Here is a 19,455-nt window from a genome sequence, read left to right on the forward strand (position 1 = left end):
TATAGAGACCAGCTCAGCGCACAACTAGCCCTCATCATTGGGGATTCACAGTGCATGACATTCTCCCCACACAATTTCACAATGCCCTTCTTGTGGCTGACTTAGCCTACTCCTGCTCCTTTGGCTAAGCTACCTGGAAAATCATCGTTGAGTGTCCCCTGCTTACACTGCCTCGGAGTGCTTGGCATGAAGTACCTCCAGCTTGTTCCACCTTCTCCAATGCAACCCTCAAAGATGCATGCCATCATGCTTGTCCTCACTTGACCCCACAATCACCCAATCCGCATCTAATCTAAAATCTTAGATAGAGGATTAACTTTATCTTTTAATTTTAACAATTTTAAAAAATATGGAAATGTAGTTTTAATAAAAAAATTAAGAAATTGTGGTATTACCATTTACATGTGTTGAGGTATATAATAGTGAGGGTATGGTGATAATTCTTGTATATACCACTTTCTGCCAACTAGGTTGATTACCTGCTGGAATATTTGAAATAGTCTCAATTAAGTGATTCTCAAGTCCATGATCAAGAATCCAGATTCTACAACCAAAGACCAAGCAGAATAATTTTTTCCATTCAGTTTCTCAATCATGATAACTGGCATGCCAGAAAAATGAGGGATGGCAACTATGGTTGATGAGGTCAGATCTGGGGTGTCATTAGTTGTGGATGACATCATTGGGATTTTGAACTGAAGGTTGCTCTAACAAGACAAATTTAAGACAAGTGAGATATTGAACCAAGATGAAATTTGGAGATGAGATCCAGAGAGTCAAATTTGAGAGGAGAACTAGAGAGTCGAACTCAATTGCAAACATGGTCTGGAAGAGGCACAAAATGGAAAGGGAGAAGCTTAACCAAGATCTGATTGCAAAGGCTAACACAGACAAAATGTGAACCCAAAGGCACTCAACACAAATTGCTGCCAGTGAGAGAGGAGTCGGCTAGTGAGAGAGAGGAGTTGGCTAGTGAGTGAGACGAAGGAGGCTGACTAGAAAATAGGGTTAGGGTTTTATGTATGGCTTTGATACCATGTAGAAGTTAGAAAAATACCTTGAAATATTACTATTCTTATGTTGATTTCTGATGTATAGTACACACATATACACAAGTGGCACACACAAGAATTACCACCATACCTTCACTATTATATGCCTCAACATGTATATATAGAGGTATAATGGTTTATCTATTTATCTGTCCTAATATATCATCTCTTTTTTTTCTAAAACAACATGCATAAATATCCTATATTTGTGTCTTAACCCCAATTCTTAGTTTTGCAGAAGCATTCACTTCCATTCAGCAGTTTGAGCTTTTGCACAAGCAACAGGCTCCAAAGCCAAATTTTCTCTGTATAGGTTGTCACTGTATTCATGTACCAGACCACAGAAAGGCTAGGAATATAGTGAAAACTATTTAAATCTGTACTTTCAACCAATGACGATACAGCTAAGCAAGCATGATACTGCATCAACATTAAACTATGTAAATCAGATACAGATACAGGCATTTTCTTAATTACAGAACAATGGAATGAGAATCATACCTGAAGATAGGTCCCAGTCTCAAGTTTGATGTGAACTCTACCATCATTATTTCTTTCAATATAAAATGTTTCTGTGCTTGATGGTGATACTGCTGTAGCAGAGACAGAACACCCATCACCATCACAAGTCAGAAATTGGCCTTTAGATGTGCGAAGCTGAAATTCTAACTCAGATACTCTCCACAACTGCAGCAGAAGATATTAATATGAGTAATCTCCATAATAATATCTTCTTCTTTTTTGTTAAAACTTAAGATTCAATATTATGACTCTTTAAGTATACCATCTTGTTGAGCACAGATAAAATTATATCATTGTGGTTGCATTCATTCATTCATTCAGTGATGACCAGTTCTTATGGGCAAAGAAGAGACTACAACTATATGCATGCTTAAAACAATATTTTTCATGAAAATACATATTATGCTTCATCCTTTTATAAGAAACAATGGTTTAAACCATCTTTTGTTTGTGTCGTGTACCTAAGGGGGAATAATTGTAATAAACAACAGAGGCTGGTAGGTATTTGTAATTGTGAGGATTTGAGACTTTTACATGCAGAAGTGGCAACCGTTTCTAGCGCCAACTTCTGCTAGGTCCGAGTACATATATGCTCGACCTATCTCATTGAGAGAATATCGAATATCATTTGACAATTTTCTGCTCTATTTCCCTCTCAATTCTTTCTCTCCTTCTCATTTCATTTTCTAATTTTCTCCCTCTTTCTCTAATTCATCTCTCCCATGCATAATTCCCGCTAAGTTCTCCCTACAAACGAGAGAACACCTTGCTGAATCCAGAGGATTCAACAATTGGTATCAGAGCACCAATCTTGGCCCCTAGAACTTTGACAAGCTATATCAATGGCGAACGGCACTCGTATAAAGCAGATGGAACTACAACTTCAGCAGGTGACGGCCATGGTGATGGACGTGTAGGCTAGAGCCAAATTGATAGAGGACTCGATTGGAGTGGTGGTGGACCGAAGGATGGAGGAAGCCTCAAAACGATTGCGCGGGGATATGCACAATTAGATCAGAGATGAGATGAGAGAACAGAGCAATATGTTGCGTGATCAGATGCAACAATTCATGCTCATGTTTTCGAGCTAAGCGCAGATGAGGATGTCTCCAGATTTTCCCTCGCGAGAGAGATCAGAACCGATATTGTCGGGAGCCGACATTGGTCAGAGGATGGTGGGATCATTGGAGGTGGAGATTGATCCAGCGACAATGGGGAACAACGGCACGGATAGGAGATAGGAGATCTAGGTCAATTCTAACCACCACAACTTTCCAGTTCCGAAATTGGAACTATCAGTGTTTGACGAAAACAAGCCACGGTGGTGGATCCGACGATGTGAAAAGTTGTTTAGAATACATCAAGTGGCCGAGGAACAGAAGATTATTATGTCAGTGGCCTACTTGAATGACATAGGAGATGTATGGTATCAAGGATGGTCGAGAGTGAGAGAAGAATGTAGCTAGAATGACTTCGTGAAGGGATTATGTGAGAGGTTCAGCGAAAAGAGGACTATGGATATAGTTGAGGAGTTCAACAAAATGAAACAGAGTGGATCGGTGTAGGAGTATCAACTCTGGTTTGAGGAGCTAAAATCACTGATGCTCAGTAGGAATCCATACTTGATCGAAGCCTATTTCGTGTCAAGTTTTATCAGCGAGCTGGGAGAGGAACTCGGATCCGCGGTCAAGATGACAAGGCCCAGGATGGTCCAGGAAGCGGTGGAGAGTGCTCTGCTCTAGGAATTAAATGTGGAGGCATTGATAAAGAAACAGAGGAATCAGAGACTTAGAAATCAGACCCAGAAATCTCTTCATTGATTCAAAATAATTGCGTACAACATCCTCTTTTAAGGAGAGGATTACTAGTAAAGAAGGAAAGAAATAATTGTAAACATCCTACCATTATTACCTTTCTATATTTATATGATATTTACATAGAACACTGATCCTAGAATATTCTAGGATCAAGGCTAGATTCAGCACAATTCCAGCACTCCCCCTCAAGCTGGTTTGTAGATGTCTTCCATAGTCAGCTTGCCAATAAGTTTATCAAACTGCTTCTTGTGGTAGACCCTTAGTTAGAACAACAGCAATTTGTTCTGTTGTTGGAAGGCATGGCATGCATATTATTCTAGCATCGATCTTTTCCTTAATGAAATGTTTGTCCACCTTTATATGTTTTGTACGGTCATGTAATACTGGATTATGAGCTATAGAAATAGCAACCTTGTTGTCACAATAGACTTTTATAGGTACAGGGTGAGAAAACTTCAGCTCTTCAAGTATTCGTTTGATCCACATTCCCTCACAAATTCCATGGGCAACAGCTCTAAACTCTGCTTCTGCACTACTTCTAGCCACCACATTTTGTTTTTTACTTCGCCAAGTAACTAAGTTTCCCCCAACAAAAGAACAATAGCATGAAGTAGATCTTCTATCATCAATACCTCCTGCACAATCTGCATCAGTGTAGATCTCAACTTACAGGTGACCATGTTTCTTGAACATTAGCCCTTTGCCAGGTGTCCCTTTTAGATATCTTAAAATTCTGTAGACCACCTCGAAATGCTCTGGCCCTAGTGAGTGCATAAATTGACTTGCCATACTAACTACAAAAGCAATATCAGGCCGCGTATAAGACAAGTAAATTAACCTGCCCACAAGTCTTTGATATTGTTCCATGTTCTTCACTTCTTCAGCTTTAGCAGCCTATAGTTTCACATTAGGCTCAATGGGAGTCTCCAACACCCTACAACCAAGTAAACCTGTCTCTCCAAGAATATCAAGAACATATTTTCTCTGATTGACAAAAATACCTTCTTTGGATCTTACAAACTCCATTCCAAGAAAGTATTTTAGAATTCCCAAATCTTTAATTTGGAACTCCTTCGCAAGTTTCTTTTTGAGGGCTGCTGACTCTGTCTCATCATCATCAGTTAAAATAATGTCGTCAACATAAACAGTCAAAATTGCAATTTTACCATCTTTTGAGTGTTTATAAAATATAGTGTGATCTGCCTGACTCTGAAAAAAGCCATAACTGGTAATTGCCGTTCCAAAGCATTCAAACCATGCTCTCGGTGACTGTTTGAGACTGTATAGGGATTTCTTTAGTCTACATACTTTGTCGCTCCCAAATTTCTTTTCAAATCCTGGAGGTAAACTCATGAAGACCTCATCTTCAAGATCACCATTAAGAAACACATTTTTGACATCAAGTTGGTGTAAAGGCCAATCTAAATTTACTGCAAGAGACAACAGGACTCTGATAGAGTTTATTTTAGCAACAGGAACAAAGGTTTCCTGATAGTCAATCCCATAAGTTTGGGTGAAGCCTTTAGCCACTAGTTTGACTTTGTACCTATCAACACTCCCATCAACCTTACACTTTATTGTAAATACCCACTTACATCCTACTATTTTCTTGCCTTTGGGCAGGTAGACTATCTCTCAAGTGCCACTTCGCCTTAGAGCATTCATCTCTTCTATGACTTCTAATTTCCAATTCGGATCATTCAACACTTCCTATATATTCCTTGAAACAAACAAGTGTGAAATCCTAGATGTGAAGGCTTTATGATTTTTTGATAGTCTATGGTAAGAGAGATATTTAGCAATAAGATGTTATGTGCAACTTCTAACACCTTTCCTAATTGCTATAGGAATATCAAGATCAGGAATAGTAGGAGAACAATTGTTAATATTTGAAGAATCAACTGGGGAACCATTGGGTACAATTGAAGGAAGCAAACTAGACGTTGAAGTATGATTTCTTGAACTTACAATGCCATTGCTCGGGTTTTCAGACTGGTTTTGTGCAAAGTTGACATTTAGGTCTTTGTTCCTTTGATGAAATCTCTACCTAGTATAAACCTAAAGCTTAGAATTCAGATCATGATGATTGATTTGTAGTACTTCTCTCCCTGCATGAGAAACCCCTTCACTTGGCACCAAAGAACCAGAATCTCCTAAGTGACCATTATTAGAAACATTTGGTTCTTGAGTAGGGCAAATTGCATTTGGGAGTGGGATAGAAACATCCCAAAAATTATCGTCAACTTCATGGGTCTCCCCCTGAAAAGAATTTTGGGTAAAATAAGGTTGTTTTTTGAAAAACGAAACATCCATACTGATATGGATTTTTTTGGTGTGAGGATCATAACACTTATAGCCTTTTTTATGTGAGGCATAACCCAAAAACACACATTTGATAGCCCTAGGGTCAAGTTTGGAACGAAATTGATTAGGGATATGAACATACAGTACACCCAAAAACTTTGATAGGAAGATCCGAATGTAACCGAGTGTTGGGAAAAACTTCTTTTAGGCACTCTAAAGGGGTTTTGTACTTTAACACTTTAGTGGGCATCCTGTTTATCAAATAGGAGGCCATCAAAACAGCTTCACCCCACAAATATTTTGGAATATACATAGAAAACATTATGGCACATGCGACTTCGAGTAAATGCCTATTTTTACGTTCAGCAATGCCATTCTGTTGAGGAGTATTTCGACAAGTAGATGTATGGTGAATACCTTTAGCTTTCAAAAAATCTCCTAAGTGCTCATTAAAATACTCGGTGCCATTATCAGAGTGTAAAATACTAATTTTGGTTTGAAATTGATTTTCAACCATAGTGTAAAAATTTTTGAATAAGTATTCCACTTCAGATTTTTTGTGCATCAAATAAACCCAACACAGACGTGTATGATCATCAATAAAGATAACATACCATCGTTTTCCAGAGAGAGTAGAAATTTTAGATGGACCCCAAACATCACTATGAATTATATAAAAAGGTTTGGATGCTTGGTAGGGTTTTGGTAAATATGTAGAATGATGATTTTTGGCCAAGATGCAACTGTCACATTGAAAACGTGAATAATCCATTCCTTTAAACAATTCAGGAAATAAACGTTTCAAATAGGCAAAACTAGGATGACCTAGTCTAAGATGCCATAGCATAATTGTATCTAGAACAAGAATTGAACTAATACTACTAAAGCCCTGAGCTTTTTTATTACCAATAGAGATATCATCAAAGTAGTATAGACCGTCAATCATCCTAGCACGCCCAATCATCGTCCCCAAACTCTGGTCCTGAAATTCACAATGAGAGTCAAAGAAAGTAGCACGACAATGAGAATCTTTGCATAGTTTACTAATCGACAAAAGATTGCAGGCTAGGTTAGGAACATGAAGGATAGAAGTGAGATGAATATTCGTAGTCAGTTTAATAAGTCCTTTGCAGGCAATAGGTGAAAAGCTACCATCGGCAATTCTGATTTTTTCATTTCCAGAGCAAGGAGTATAGGTATTAAAAAAATGAGAAGAACTAGTCATATGATTAGAGGCTCTGGAATCTATAACCCATGGAGAGAAATGAAGACAAGAAAGGGAGTTAGGTTTTCTACCTGTGTGCGCCAAGGAAACACTAGGAATACCAGATGAGGAATTGGATTTTAACAGCTGCAAAAGTTGATCAATTTGCTCTTTGTTGAAGGGACTAGTATCAACCACATTAGCAGTAGGGATCCCACGGTGGCTCTTGTCTCCTTGCTTACTGCTCTTCCAATTAGCAGGTTTGCCATGAATTTTCCAACAAGTTTCACGAGTATGGCGTGGCTTGTTACAATGGTCACACCAGACCCAAGGTTGCTCATTGCTTTGACGCTAGTAATTTGCAGCCTTGTAGGCAGTAGAATCAGCAATTAGGGCAGAATTTTTAAGTGACTCACCAGTGGCCTTTTTTCCTAACATGACACTCATTCGGCTTTCCTCTCTTCTAACTTCAGCAAATACGTCACCAATAGGCGGAAGAGGAGACCGGCCAATGATCCTTCCTCGCACTTCATCAAACTCGATATTAAGGCCGGCCAGAAACTTGTAAATACGGCTATCTTCAACTAGTTTCTTGTGGTGGTTGCAATTATCTATAGATTTCCACTCATATGTGTTGAAGAGATCAAGATCTTGCCACAATCGCTTTAAAGAATGGAAGTACTTAGTGACAGAATTATCTCCTTGTTGGATCTCTCCCATTTTCAGAGTTAATTCAAAAACCTGAGATTGATTCCCCATGTCAGAGTACATCTGATTGACATTATCCCACAATTCCTTTACAGTAGGATAGCACATATAATTGAAACTGATATCTTCATCCATGGAATTGACTAGCCATGTCATTACCATGGAGTTTTTAGCATCCCAAATAGAATGGGATGGATCATCCGCTACAGGTTCCTTCTTGTCCCCGATAAGATAGCCAATTTTCCCTTGCCCACGGATATACATCCGGACTGATTGAGACCAACGAAAAAAGTTATCACCATTTAAGCAGATAGTAGTGATTTGGACAGAATGGGTTGGCTAAGTTGCTGGCATTTTTGTTGGGACAGCAACGACGGAGATTTCAAAGGTAACTTCGAACATGGCTGAGAAAGATTAAACTGCTTGATACGATCAAGAAAGAAGCTGCTGGTATAAGGACAACAGCTACTTCTGGGAGGCAGCGACAACAGTGCTGGGAGGTGAAGATAGCAGCGCTGGAAGGAGGCGACATTGGGACAAGGCAGCAGCGACTCTGGGAGGCAATGACAGCAGCGCTGAGAGGTGGAGATAGCAACGCTGGAAGGAGACGACACTGGAATCGCAATCGGCTAGCACAAGGATCGCGAGCGGTAGCACAGGAATCACGATCGGCCAGCAGCACAGGGATCGCGAGCGGCAGCACAGGAGTCGCGATCGGCCAGCAGCGTCTGGGAACGCGATCGGCAGCATCGATGTTTGGGGATGGTGACTGAGAGTTGCCGATGGAGAGAGGCCGACAGATCTGAGGTTGGTAGCAACTAAGGGTTGCTGTCGGAGAGGCGCTGGCGGTTTGGCGATTTCAGATGACTGACGAAGCAGCCTAGGGTTTTTTCATAGTGTAAGGCTGTGATTTGATTTTAGCTCTAATACCAACTTAGAAATCAGACCCAGAAATCTCTTCATTGATTCAAAATAATTGTGTACAACATCTTCTTTTAAGGAGAGGATTACTAGTAAAGAAGGAAAGAAATAATTGTAAACATCCTACCATTATTACATTTCTATATTTACATGATATTTACATAGAACACTGATCCTAGAATATTCTAGGATCAAGGCTAGATTCAGCACAATTCCAGCACAGAGTAAGGGAAATGGCTTGGGTTCCTCACTGCCAAGAAGGGAAATGTATAGGCTAGGACAATGCCAAAGCCACCACTACCACCTAATAACCTGGGGCAACAAGGAAGCAGAGGGAATGAACACAGGAGGCCCTCAGGGGCTTGTTACAGGTGCGGGGATAAGTACTTCCCCGAACACCAATGCAAGAGGCAATTGCTCCTATTAGAAGGAGATGAGATTGAAGAAGATGCAGGAAAAAAGGCGATGGAGATAGGGGGTGATTGGGAGGAGGAAGACAATGGCACAATATCCCTCCATGCCATAAAAGGAGTGGCTAGTAACAAGATTATCAAGGTTGAAGGAACGATGCAGGAAGGAACACTCATGGTCTTAATTGACAGTGGGAATACCCACAGCTTTATTGACGAAGGGACAGTTAAAAAAATGAAATGTGTGTGAGTTATCTAACACTGAACCTTTAACAGTGATTGTGGCTAATGGAAGCAGGGTGTTAAGCAGATAAGCCTGCATGGGGTTTTGTTGGACAATGCAAGGAGAAACATTTAAAGTCGACCTGAGTTGCTAAAGCCGGGGGGGGGGGGGGGGGGGGGGGGGGGGTGCCAAATAGTCTTGGGAGTTGATTGGATGAGAGGGGTAAGTCCTATCAACTTTGACTTTGATAAGATGGAGGTTACGCTGGAAAAGGGAGGCGTGAGAGTTACACTTCATGGGAATATGGAAACAAGGTCCTGCAAGTTAATCAAGGGAAAGAGGCTGCATAAATTGCTTAAGTGTAAGTTTTCCCAAATGGCTCAATTATTCCCGATTGAGACCAGTGAGGAGACTAAGGAACAAGGAGAACAAGAGGGTCAGTGCTTAACAACTAACAGCAAGACAACCATAGACCTATGGCAGGTACATGAGCTGGCCTCCCTTGATGCATTATTTATTGAGTTTAGGGATCTATTTGCAGAACCTAAGGACCTACCCCCCCCCCCCCCCCAAAGACCATTTGATCATTCTATCCCTTTACAACCAAATGCCGAACCAATTAATATAAGATTCTATAGATCAGTGTTCTAAAATGCACTAAGCGCTAGTCGGGCGTCAGGCTGGGGCCTAACGCTTAGGCGGAACCTAGAAAAATTGTTATTTTTTAAATTAAAATTCATATTATTCTAAATGTACATACAAATTAAAATTCATATTATCCCAAATACACATATAAATTAAACAAAGATTATGAAATATTAATATAGATTATTAAATTTAGAGTTTAGACTCTTGACTTTGTGAAACACATTTTATAGGCATTAAAAATAATAGAATCAAATAAAAACATAATAACAAAATACAACAATAACAAAATACAACACTTGGCGGAGGAAGAACAACGCAACAAAATACAAGCAACAAATTACAACCAACAGCAACAGCAAGTAGCTACAACAAAAACACTCGGCGGAGGAAGAAGATCGAGAACTAGCAACACAAGAGATGGTGGCGGCGTGCGAGCACAAGAGAGGCAACAGCAAGCAGCAACAACACTGCTGCTTGCTTACTACTTACTAGAGGAGGCGTAGGGTGAGTGAGGAAGATGTGCGAGCAAGCACGAGAGAGGCGACGGTGTGCGAGCACGAGACGGCGGCAACGGCAACTCTGCAACTGCAAGAGACGGTGGATGCGTGTGAGCACGAGAGAGGCGACGACGACGGCTACTCTGCAATAGATTGTCGGTGGCGGTGCGCACGAGAGAGAAGGGGAAATCAACGAGAGAGAAGGGGTAACGGGTAAAGGGAAACAAAACCCTAATAAATTTATACTAATCCATTCACAAAGCCGATTAGGCCATAATCGGCTAGGCGGTTCACGCGGCTAGGCATCCGCCTTGGCTGCCTTAGGCTCCGCCCGGTACCGATTAGCCGGGCTAGCACCTAAGGTGGCTGATTTGGCCATAATCGCGGCGGCCAGCGGCCGCCTAGCGCCTAGGCTACGTTTTAGTTCAATGCTATAGATACCCCACCAAAGCTCAAAACTGAAATTGAAAAATTAGTAAGAGAAATGCTGGACAACTCTATAATCTGAGCCAGCAAAAGCTCATTTGCATCCCCCGTCCTTTTAGTTAAAAAAAAGAATAGAACATGGCATTTTTGTGTCGACTACCGCCAACTTAACCACATCACAATCAAAGATAAATTTCCCATTCCCATCATTGAAGACCTCCTAGATGAACTAAACCATGCAACTATTTTCTTTAAACTCAACCTAAGATCCAGCTATCATCAAATCCGGATGAACCCAATTGATATACCCAAAATAGCCTTTAGAACCCATCATGGGCATTATGAGTTTACAATAATGCCCTTCGGATTAACTAATGCACCAGCAACATTTCAAACCCTAATGAACCACATCTTTTGAGCCTTATCTTCGAAAGTTTGTGTTAATATTTTTCGATGATATATTGATCTACAACCCAACTTTTTCTAAACACCTAGAACACCTTAGAATTGCATTTAGCATCCTTAAACTCAATCGGCTATGCATCAAAAGGTCCAAATGTGACTTCGCTCAGAAGCAGGTGGAGTATTTGGGGCATGTGATTTTTAGTGCTAGAGTTAGCACTGATCCTAAGAAGATTTCAGCTATGGTAGCATGGCCTAAACTAGTGAACATCAAGTCCTTGTGGGGGTTCTTGGGGCTAACGGGTTACTATAGGCGTTTTGTGAAAAACTATGGAGTGATAAGTAAGCCACTAACAGAATTATTAAAAAATGATAACTTCAGATGGAATGAAGAGGTAGAAAATGCATTTAGACAGTTGAAGCAAGCCATGTGCAAAGTACCAGTGTTAGGGATTCCTAATTTTAGTAAGCCGTTTTTACTGGAGACCGACGCATGTGGAACCGGGGTAAGAGCTGTGTTATCTCAAGAAGGCTGAACCTTAGCTTTCATGAGTCAAGCTTTAGCCCCAAGACATCAAGGGCTCAGCACATATGACAAAGAGGAGTTGGTTGTGCTGATGGTGGTGGAAAAATGGAGGCACTATTTGGAAGGGGGACAATTTATAATCCGAACGGATCATGAGAGTCTCAAGTTCCTTACCCAACAAAAGTTGCACACTAACTTGCAGAAGAAGGGGATGGCCAAAGCTGATGGGGCTAGATTTTGTGATTCAGTATAGAAGAGGAAAAGAAAATGTGGTTGTAAATGCTTTATCAAGGCGTTATGAGGAGGGAGGTTGTGCAACCATTACGACACTAGTACCAGATTGGTACCAAGAGGTGACAGCGAGCTATGATAAAGGAGTTTGGACAAGGGAGTTACTGGAGCAGCTAAGTCTAGACAACAACAGCAGGTAGAGGTGCACTACCTGATAAGGTATCGGGGTCGATTAGTGATAAGAGACTGCAAGGCCTTGAAGAAAAGAATTTTCCAAACCATGCACCACTCACTCTTAGGGGGGCACTCAGGCATCCAAAACACTTACCGCAAGGTGAACCAAGTGTTTTATTAGCCAAGATTAAAGAAATCAGTAATAGAGTTCGTAATGCAATGTGACACTTGTAAGAGGTGTAAACATGAATCAATAGCTAAGCCTGGACTTCTACAGCCATTAGGGGTTCCAGATCAAGCATGGGCTGATATAACTATGGATTTTGTTGAAGGGTTACCGTAGTCAAAGGGGAGGAACTGTATCCTAGTCGTGGTGGACCGATTAACCAAGTACAACCACTTCATCAGCTTGTCCCACCCATTCACGGCACAAGAGGTGGCTAGAATGTTTTTGGACAATGTAGTGAAGTTACACAGGGTGCCTCAAATGATCATTTTTGACAAGGACAAGGTGTTTACTAGTTTATTTTGTCAAGGGTTACTGAAATCCTTGGGTTCGAAGCTCCACATGTCCATAGCTTACCATCTGGAAACTGACGGCCAATCTGAGAGAGTTAATCAATGCCTCGAGACCTACCTGAGGTGTTTTTGTTTTATGCAGCCCAAGGAGTGGCACAAGTGGTTATCCTTGGCACAATGGTGGTACAATTCCAGCCACCACCGGTCCATTGGGATGACTCCGTTTGAGGCGTTATATGGATACAAGCCTAGCCTACTACCATCTATAGGGGAGCCAACGTTGGTGGCAGCCGCAGATACCTATCTACAAAATAGGCAGGAGATCCTACACACCTTAAAAACTGAGTTGGTTAAGGCTCAAAACTGGATGAAGCAACAAACGGATAAAAAGAGGAGTGAGAGAACGTTTGAGTTCTCAGTCAGCCCCATCTGAGAACTCTGTCGAGGCTGTCTGTCACTAAACTAAGCCACAAGTTTTTTGGGCCATATGCCATTATTGCCAAGTTGGGACCAGTCGGCAGTCGCTTACAGGCTACAACTGCCTGAGGGAACACACATTCACCTTGTGTTCCATGTGTCCTTACTCAGGGGAGCAATTGGAAACCAAGTGGCCAGTCAAACCATTCCCATTCCATTCAGAGATGAAGAACCAGCCGTCACCCTAGTAGCCATCCTGGACAAAAGAGTGATTTTTCAACAAGGAGCCCCAATCACCCAAGTGCTGGTGCAGTGGTCCTCACTGCATTCCGACAATAATACTTGGGAATATCTGCTAGAGTTCCTCCAACAGTTCCCAAACGCGGCCAACTTGCTCAGCATTCTTGAGGACAAGAATTAGCTTAAGGGGAGGGGAGTTGTCATGTACCTAAGGGGGAATAATTGTAATAAACAATAGAGGCTAGTAGGTATTTGTAATTGTGAAGAATTGAGACTTTTACATGCGGAAGTGGCAACCGTTTCTGGGGCCAACTTCTGTTAGGGCCAAGTACATATATGCTCGGCCTACCTCATTGAGAGAATATCAAATATCATTTGACAATTTTCTGCTCTATTTCCCTCTCAATTCTTTCTTTCCTTCTCATTTCATTTTCTAATTTCCCCCCTCTTTCTCTAATTCATCTCTCCCCTACATAATTCCCGCCAAGTTCTCCCTACAAACGAGAGAATACCTTGCTGAATCCAGAGGATTCAACAGTTTGTTTCTGACTATTGAATTGAGAAGAGAAGTAGTTTGACAAGGCTCAAGTAGAGTCTAACAGGTTAGCTAAATTCATGTGGTAAGCCCCAAAAAGTTGCAGGGAGCTCTAGGTCTGAGAGGAACAGCTATGGAACCCCAGTTTTTTGGTGAAGTCTTTCCCATAAATTAAGGTTTCATTTTATGTAGACTTCAATAGCATGTTGCTATAAGGTCAAAACAGAAAATAATAGTAATAAATAATGCTGGAATTCTTAATGTTGGAAAATTTGTAAATAAAACTTAGTTTTGGGTTTTGTAAATGACTGTAATTCATAAAACGTATAAAGCTAAAACTCTTGCAAATAGAAGAGAAAAGCTGATTTTCAAAACAGGTTGCAATGAGTTAGAACTATAGTATGAGACATTTGAACAATGATTTTCAAATGGATCAATCGAGCATTTGGTTGGTCAATGTTTGAACACATTATTCTGGGATGCTCAAACAGATTCAAGACTTTGAGACCCTGCAAATTAGACTGTTGTAGGGTTTTCAAAGCCTTTGGGTGCAAGTTTGGAGAACTGCTCTAGACAAGACCTTCCAAGCTTTGAAAAATTGCCTTTTAAACCCCCAGACATTTTAGAAATTTAGAAACTGTAAAAGTACAGAAGACTTTTGTCAAGCCCTCAGATTATGGGCTGGACAATTGAGGGAATTTCGATTGAATTCCAAGAAAGAAATGAATGTAGGAAAACAGATAGAATGAGGGAGGGAGAAAGAGAACGAGAGGGAATGAAAGAGAAACCATAACAGTATTCTAACAATATAACAACTAACATAACAGTCAAAACAATAAGCTAATTCCCTAACCACTTAACCCCCCATCTAGTTAGAAACTAATGGCACATACAAGTAGATATTAACGACCATTTACTGATTCACCCCCTAGGGTCGTGACAACTTTTTTCTTGGGGGAGAGGGGGGGGGGGGGGGGGGGAGGGGGGGAAGGTTTTGATCTAGTTGCAGGTCTGTTGTGGTTTTCTCCCAATATTCAGGTTTCCATGTGTGTCTGCATACCATCCCCATATATTTCATTCCACTACATGTTTAAATTATTATCATTCCCACCATGGGTTATTACTTATCAAAAGGTTAAACCATTGTATCTATTATTATTTTTGAAATACCACATGTTTCATACATTTTTACCATGAATTGATGACAAGGCTCAGATGGAGTTAGAAATAAGCTAATTTATGTGATTTTACCTTATTGATGAGTTTTAGAAGTATAGTTTCTTAGTCCATGGGCTTTGTACAAGGTTTTGCCCCTTTTACGACAGTTTTATTTTTATTTATTATGAATTTGTTCATTAATTTATTGTGGCTTGAATGGCAGCATTAGTTCCTACTACACTCTTACGTATCAAATAATAATAATGTTAGTTTATTGTGAGAAGCTTAAAAAGTTCAATGGAGTTCTATGTCTAAGTGGAACAGCCGCAAACAGGGCTTAAAAAATCTCTCTACCAGTCTACCCTTTTTTCAGGGAAGGCCTGGCTCTATGTTAGGCTTCAGTTTCTGTAAATCTCAATAGCATTCTGCTATGTGGTCAAAACAGATTCAAAAGAAACTTCAGTAGCATGTGCTAAGTTAACCATTTAAAATCTTGTGTTGCCATGCTGAGAATTTTAGGGCAGAATTGTCAGATTTCCTAATTAAATTATGTTTAAAGGTGTACATCAAACACCTTAGAGATATATTTTACAACGCAGAAGATTTGCATTACTTGAATTAGTTTTAAGAGAGATGCAATATCTCATCATGAATCACTCACAACATCAACAGCCAAAATTTACCGTTGATCATATTAGTGTCAGTTTACTTGCTATAATCCCACAAAGACTTTCATATATGGAGAATGGAATCTTGAACCAAGTACAGCTAGTTCTTTCAGTTGAGCCATCATAGCATCATCCCTCTGAGGATGTCCACAAAAGTTGACAGTAGGTATAGTTATTGAATTTATTGCATGCCAAACTTCTAATCTATTCTTAATTGCTTACAAATTTCTAAATATCCAAAAGCATCATTTCAAGGAATCATCTTAGAACAAAATTACTTTATCAAATTAAAGTATTTCCAAAAACTTTTTCTGATTTTTAGTCAAATACAGTTGCAGTGTATCTGATAATACATTTATCACTAACACGTCTAGTTAGCAATGCCACATTATGGTGATAAAATGCAGATCTGTATTATTGTGCTCAACATAGTCAAGTGTGCAGTGGAAGCTTGCATACCTTGAAAATTATGCAGAATTATATATTCAATTTTCGTTTTTGTTTCTGCACCAATAATAAACTTTTTTTTCTGTTGATAAATTTCCAGAAATAAATTATGCATTGGCACAAAATGATAAAAATCAAAGTTTTGCAAGTAATACTTGATCAACCAAATTCAGATAAAAGAAAACAAATACTTGTTTAGGATGGAGAATATTTACAGCCAAGAAAAGATTTATAAGACAAAAACGTGCAATTTGGTTAGGCATCTTACCCTAATGGTTTCCCATGACGAGGGAATGTCTCTGTCAACTGTAACATTCATACCGCCCCCATTCTCTGCACACACATACTTCTGCAACGTCACCGATTTGAATTGGACTTGTGTTCCATCCTAGATTGAAATGCCATGAATGCATAGCCAACATTGATTAAAAGGAAGTCAGGAAGAATCCTATAATAGGGGGGAAAGGAAACCATTTAGGACAAGAACTTACAAGCATGTCTCCATTGGGAATTCCATCGAAAAGAGAAGGCTTAATCCAACCTTCCACAACCAACCATCCACCCAAGTTCACTCCTCTTACTTTAGAATTTCCATGTAATCCCTCCACTTAAGACATAAAAAGACATGAAAATTCCAAAATAAGGTTTTCTATATTAGTTCCTGACAATATAAATACAGCATTTCACGAATCAAAAAAGGATTTCAAGAAAATGGGGTGATAGATCTAACCCGAGAGCACAACAGCAACAATGAGCCAACAACTAAGTAGAAATGCAAGTGCCCATTTGCAGAGAACAAGTTCCATGTAGAATGCAGGGCCACAATCACATCAAAACAGAAAAAATAAGCGACCCGTCTGCACAGCAAAGGCAAAAGCTCCAATATAGGCACAATTTTTCAAACCCTCTCAAAAACCCCAACTCGTGAGAGGGGAAAGGAGAATCTTAGCAATTCCTTTCTTAATGCTGAATAAATTCCAAATAGAACCTTGTAAACAACCATGAAGACTGAAGATCTCGAAGGTTTGAACTTGTTTATTCCATTATTAAATTGCTGGAGCAATCTCCGGAGTGCAGACAGAGACAAAACCCACTGATAAAAAAATTGAGGGAAGAAAAGAATAACATCCCCCCAGGTACAAGAAGAAAGGGAAGGCAAAAGCGTTCACATGGAATGACATTAAAAAGGAGAATAGGAAAGGGAAAAAGAATAGGGTGCCTTTGCTTGGGAGACCTTGTGTGTTCGTTCAGAATCAGAGAGAGACATATGGTTCTTTCTCAATTGCTTAGCAAAGAAAAGGATAGGAAAAAGGGTTGCTTTACGTTGCAAACCAGTAAAAGTGAAGAAGGCTGATTCCTTCAGGCCCCTTATCTTTAATGGCCGTCCTCGTTCTGTTCATTATTACTCAAATGGCCTGACTCTATGAAAATATGATGAGATTAGGGGAGCAAAGGGATAGAAGGCCTGTGTTTGACAGAGCTACGGAAGCTCAAAGAAAAGATAAAAATGGAAGGAGAATTGAAGGAACCACGGCACTAAATTATACCTTTACTTCTTTGAACTTTTTTATTTTTTTAAATAAATAAATTATTATATTTTAGGTCTCATTTATATTTTTAAAATTTTAATCTTAATTTAATAGCTAAAAATGTCCTAAAATATTTCATATTTTAAAAAATCATAACATTCAATTTAAATTTTTTTATAAAACATCAAAAAATATTTTTATAATTCATAGTATAATTTTAAAACTTAAAAATTAAAGTTTTTTCTATTTTTTAATGAAAATTCAATTATTTAATAAAAAATTTAAGTTAAAATATAAAAAAACATTTTCTACATTGAACAAATACTTAGGGGTTATTTACTTATGGAAAACATTATTTAATAAAACAAATGCTAACATAACATTCACCGTTAACAAAATCATACAAGGATCAACTATCAAGTGTAAATCAATTTTTATCAAAACAACACAAATTGAAATTAAACCAACATTGAAAATAACCATTATTGCCACATTGCCCCAACGACGAGTACGACAAGGTGTGGAGAATGTTAGAACAAGAGGGGATGAATTAAGTTTTTTCACTCTTAAAAAAAACTTAAATCAAAAGGAATTGAAAAATTGTAGCACACAAGATGTATAGTGCTTCAGCTTAATGCCTAGCCTATTATCTTAACTTATCACCAAGGATTTAATCAAACTAATCTTATTTGGATAGCTTTTGAGCAAGCTCAGTTACTAACATTTATACTTTGACTTTTAACTTCGATTTAGCCACAACCAATGCATTTTGTTAGGGTAAGATTTAACCTTTACAAATTCATAAGAATTATGAAAAACAGAATTCAAGAGAAGGAAAGAATTATATAAATTACAAATGACTTCTCTTTATTTTAGAGAGATAAAAGAATATGTATTACAGTAAGCACTATCTTTTTTTTTAAGAATAGCTCGAGTAGAATGATCTTTGAAGGCTTTGAGCTCATGAGAATAGTAAGTTAGGAGTTTCAGTCATGCTTTTTCATCAGGCTTCATCTCCCTTTTTATACTTTATGATATTGAATGTAGCTGCTAACTTGTCCTTAAACAAATAGAATGTTTGTTTGTGTCACAATTATCACTTTTTGTCTCTACAAACTTTAAACAATTAGTTAGAAATTCATAAAATATGTTCATGTTGTCTAAAAAAAATTTAATGCATTGAAAAAAAAAAGACATATTGCATTTAATGAGCTATAACGACTATATTTTTTAAAATCTATCAAGTGTTACTCGAGTACAAACTAGTATTTACTTGATTAAGTTTGATCTTTACTTGTCTATATATGTTTTGTAATTGATTACTTTTACTACTTACTCGAGTACAAATATACTTTTACTCTATTAAATTTGAGTCACAAAAAAAAACTTCACATACTCGATTACAAAGTATTATCTATTTGATTACAAAAAGATTTTTACTCAAATACAAAATCTTATATTCAATTAATCTTAAGATCCAAAGACTTGGCTTATTTTTTACACATGTTTACTTAATTACATAAATAATCTACTCGAGTACAGAGTGAACATCACTTGATTATAAAGTGTTATTACCAAAAAAACAACTATTAAATTTTATGACATGGGACCAACTATTGTAGGCACTTGAGCTTGGTGTCTAGTGAAACTAGGTTACCACAAGGAAAGTTGCCGCAAGGATATTTGTCACAAGAGATTTTGCTACAAGGAAGTTCTCCTTAAGGAATTTTGTGGCAAGGATTTTCGCCACAAGGATCTTGTCACAAGGATGTTCGCCTCAAGGATTTTGTCGCAAAGATGTTCGCCTCAAGGATCTCGCTACAAGGATGTTCGCCTAAAGGATCTTGCTGCAATTATGTTTGCCACAAGGGAAGTCG

General features: G+C 38.8%; 1 protein-coding gene across 2 annotated transcripts in view; it reads right to left on the bottom strand.

Moving 5' to 3' along the window:
• The window catches only part of LOC127803020 (probable glucan 1,3-beta-glucosidase A), a 29,964-nt gene extending 12,431 nt beyond the window's left edge, over positions 1–17,533 (bottom strand). Inside the window, exons 1-5 of one of the 2 annotated variants that reach the window (XM_052339011.1) lie at positions 17,038–17,533; positions 16,780–16,906; positions 16,541–16,656; positions 16,318–16,437; positions 1,554–1,739 (exon numbers count right to left, since the gene is read on the bottom strand). In XM_052339011.1, coding sequence (XP_052194971.1) covers positions 1,554–1,739; positions 16,318–16,437; positions 16,541–16,656; positions 16,780–16,855 — 498 coding nt within the window. In that variant the 5' untranslated portion in view covers positions 16,856–16,906; positions 17,038–17,533. Of the gene's footprint in view, positions 1–1,553; positions 1,740–16,317; positions 16,438–16,540; positions 16,657–16,779 lie in introns of both variants that reach the window. The other variant, XM_052339010.1, reaches the window with a different exon arrangement.
• Positions 17,534–19,455: the final 1,922 nt, after the last annotated feature.

The sequence above is a fragment of the Diospyros lotus genome, chromosome 6 (assembly GCF_014633365.1).
Source record: "Diospyros lotus cultivar Yz01 chromosome 6, ASM1463336v1, whole genome shotgun sequence".
NCBI classification, from domain to species: Eukaryota; Viridiplantae; Streptophyta; class Magnoliopsida; order Ericales; family Ebenaceae; genus Diospyros; species Diospyros lotus.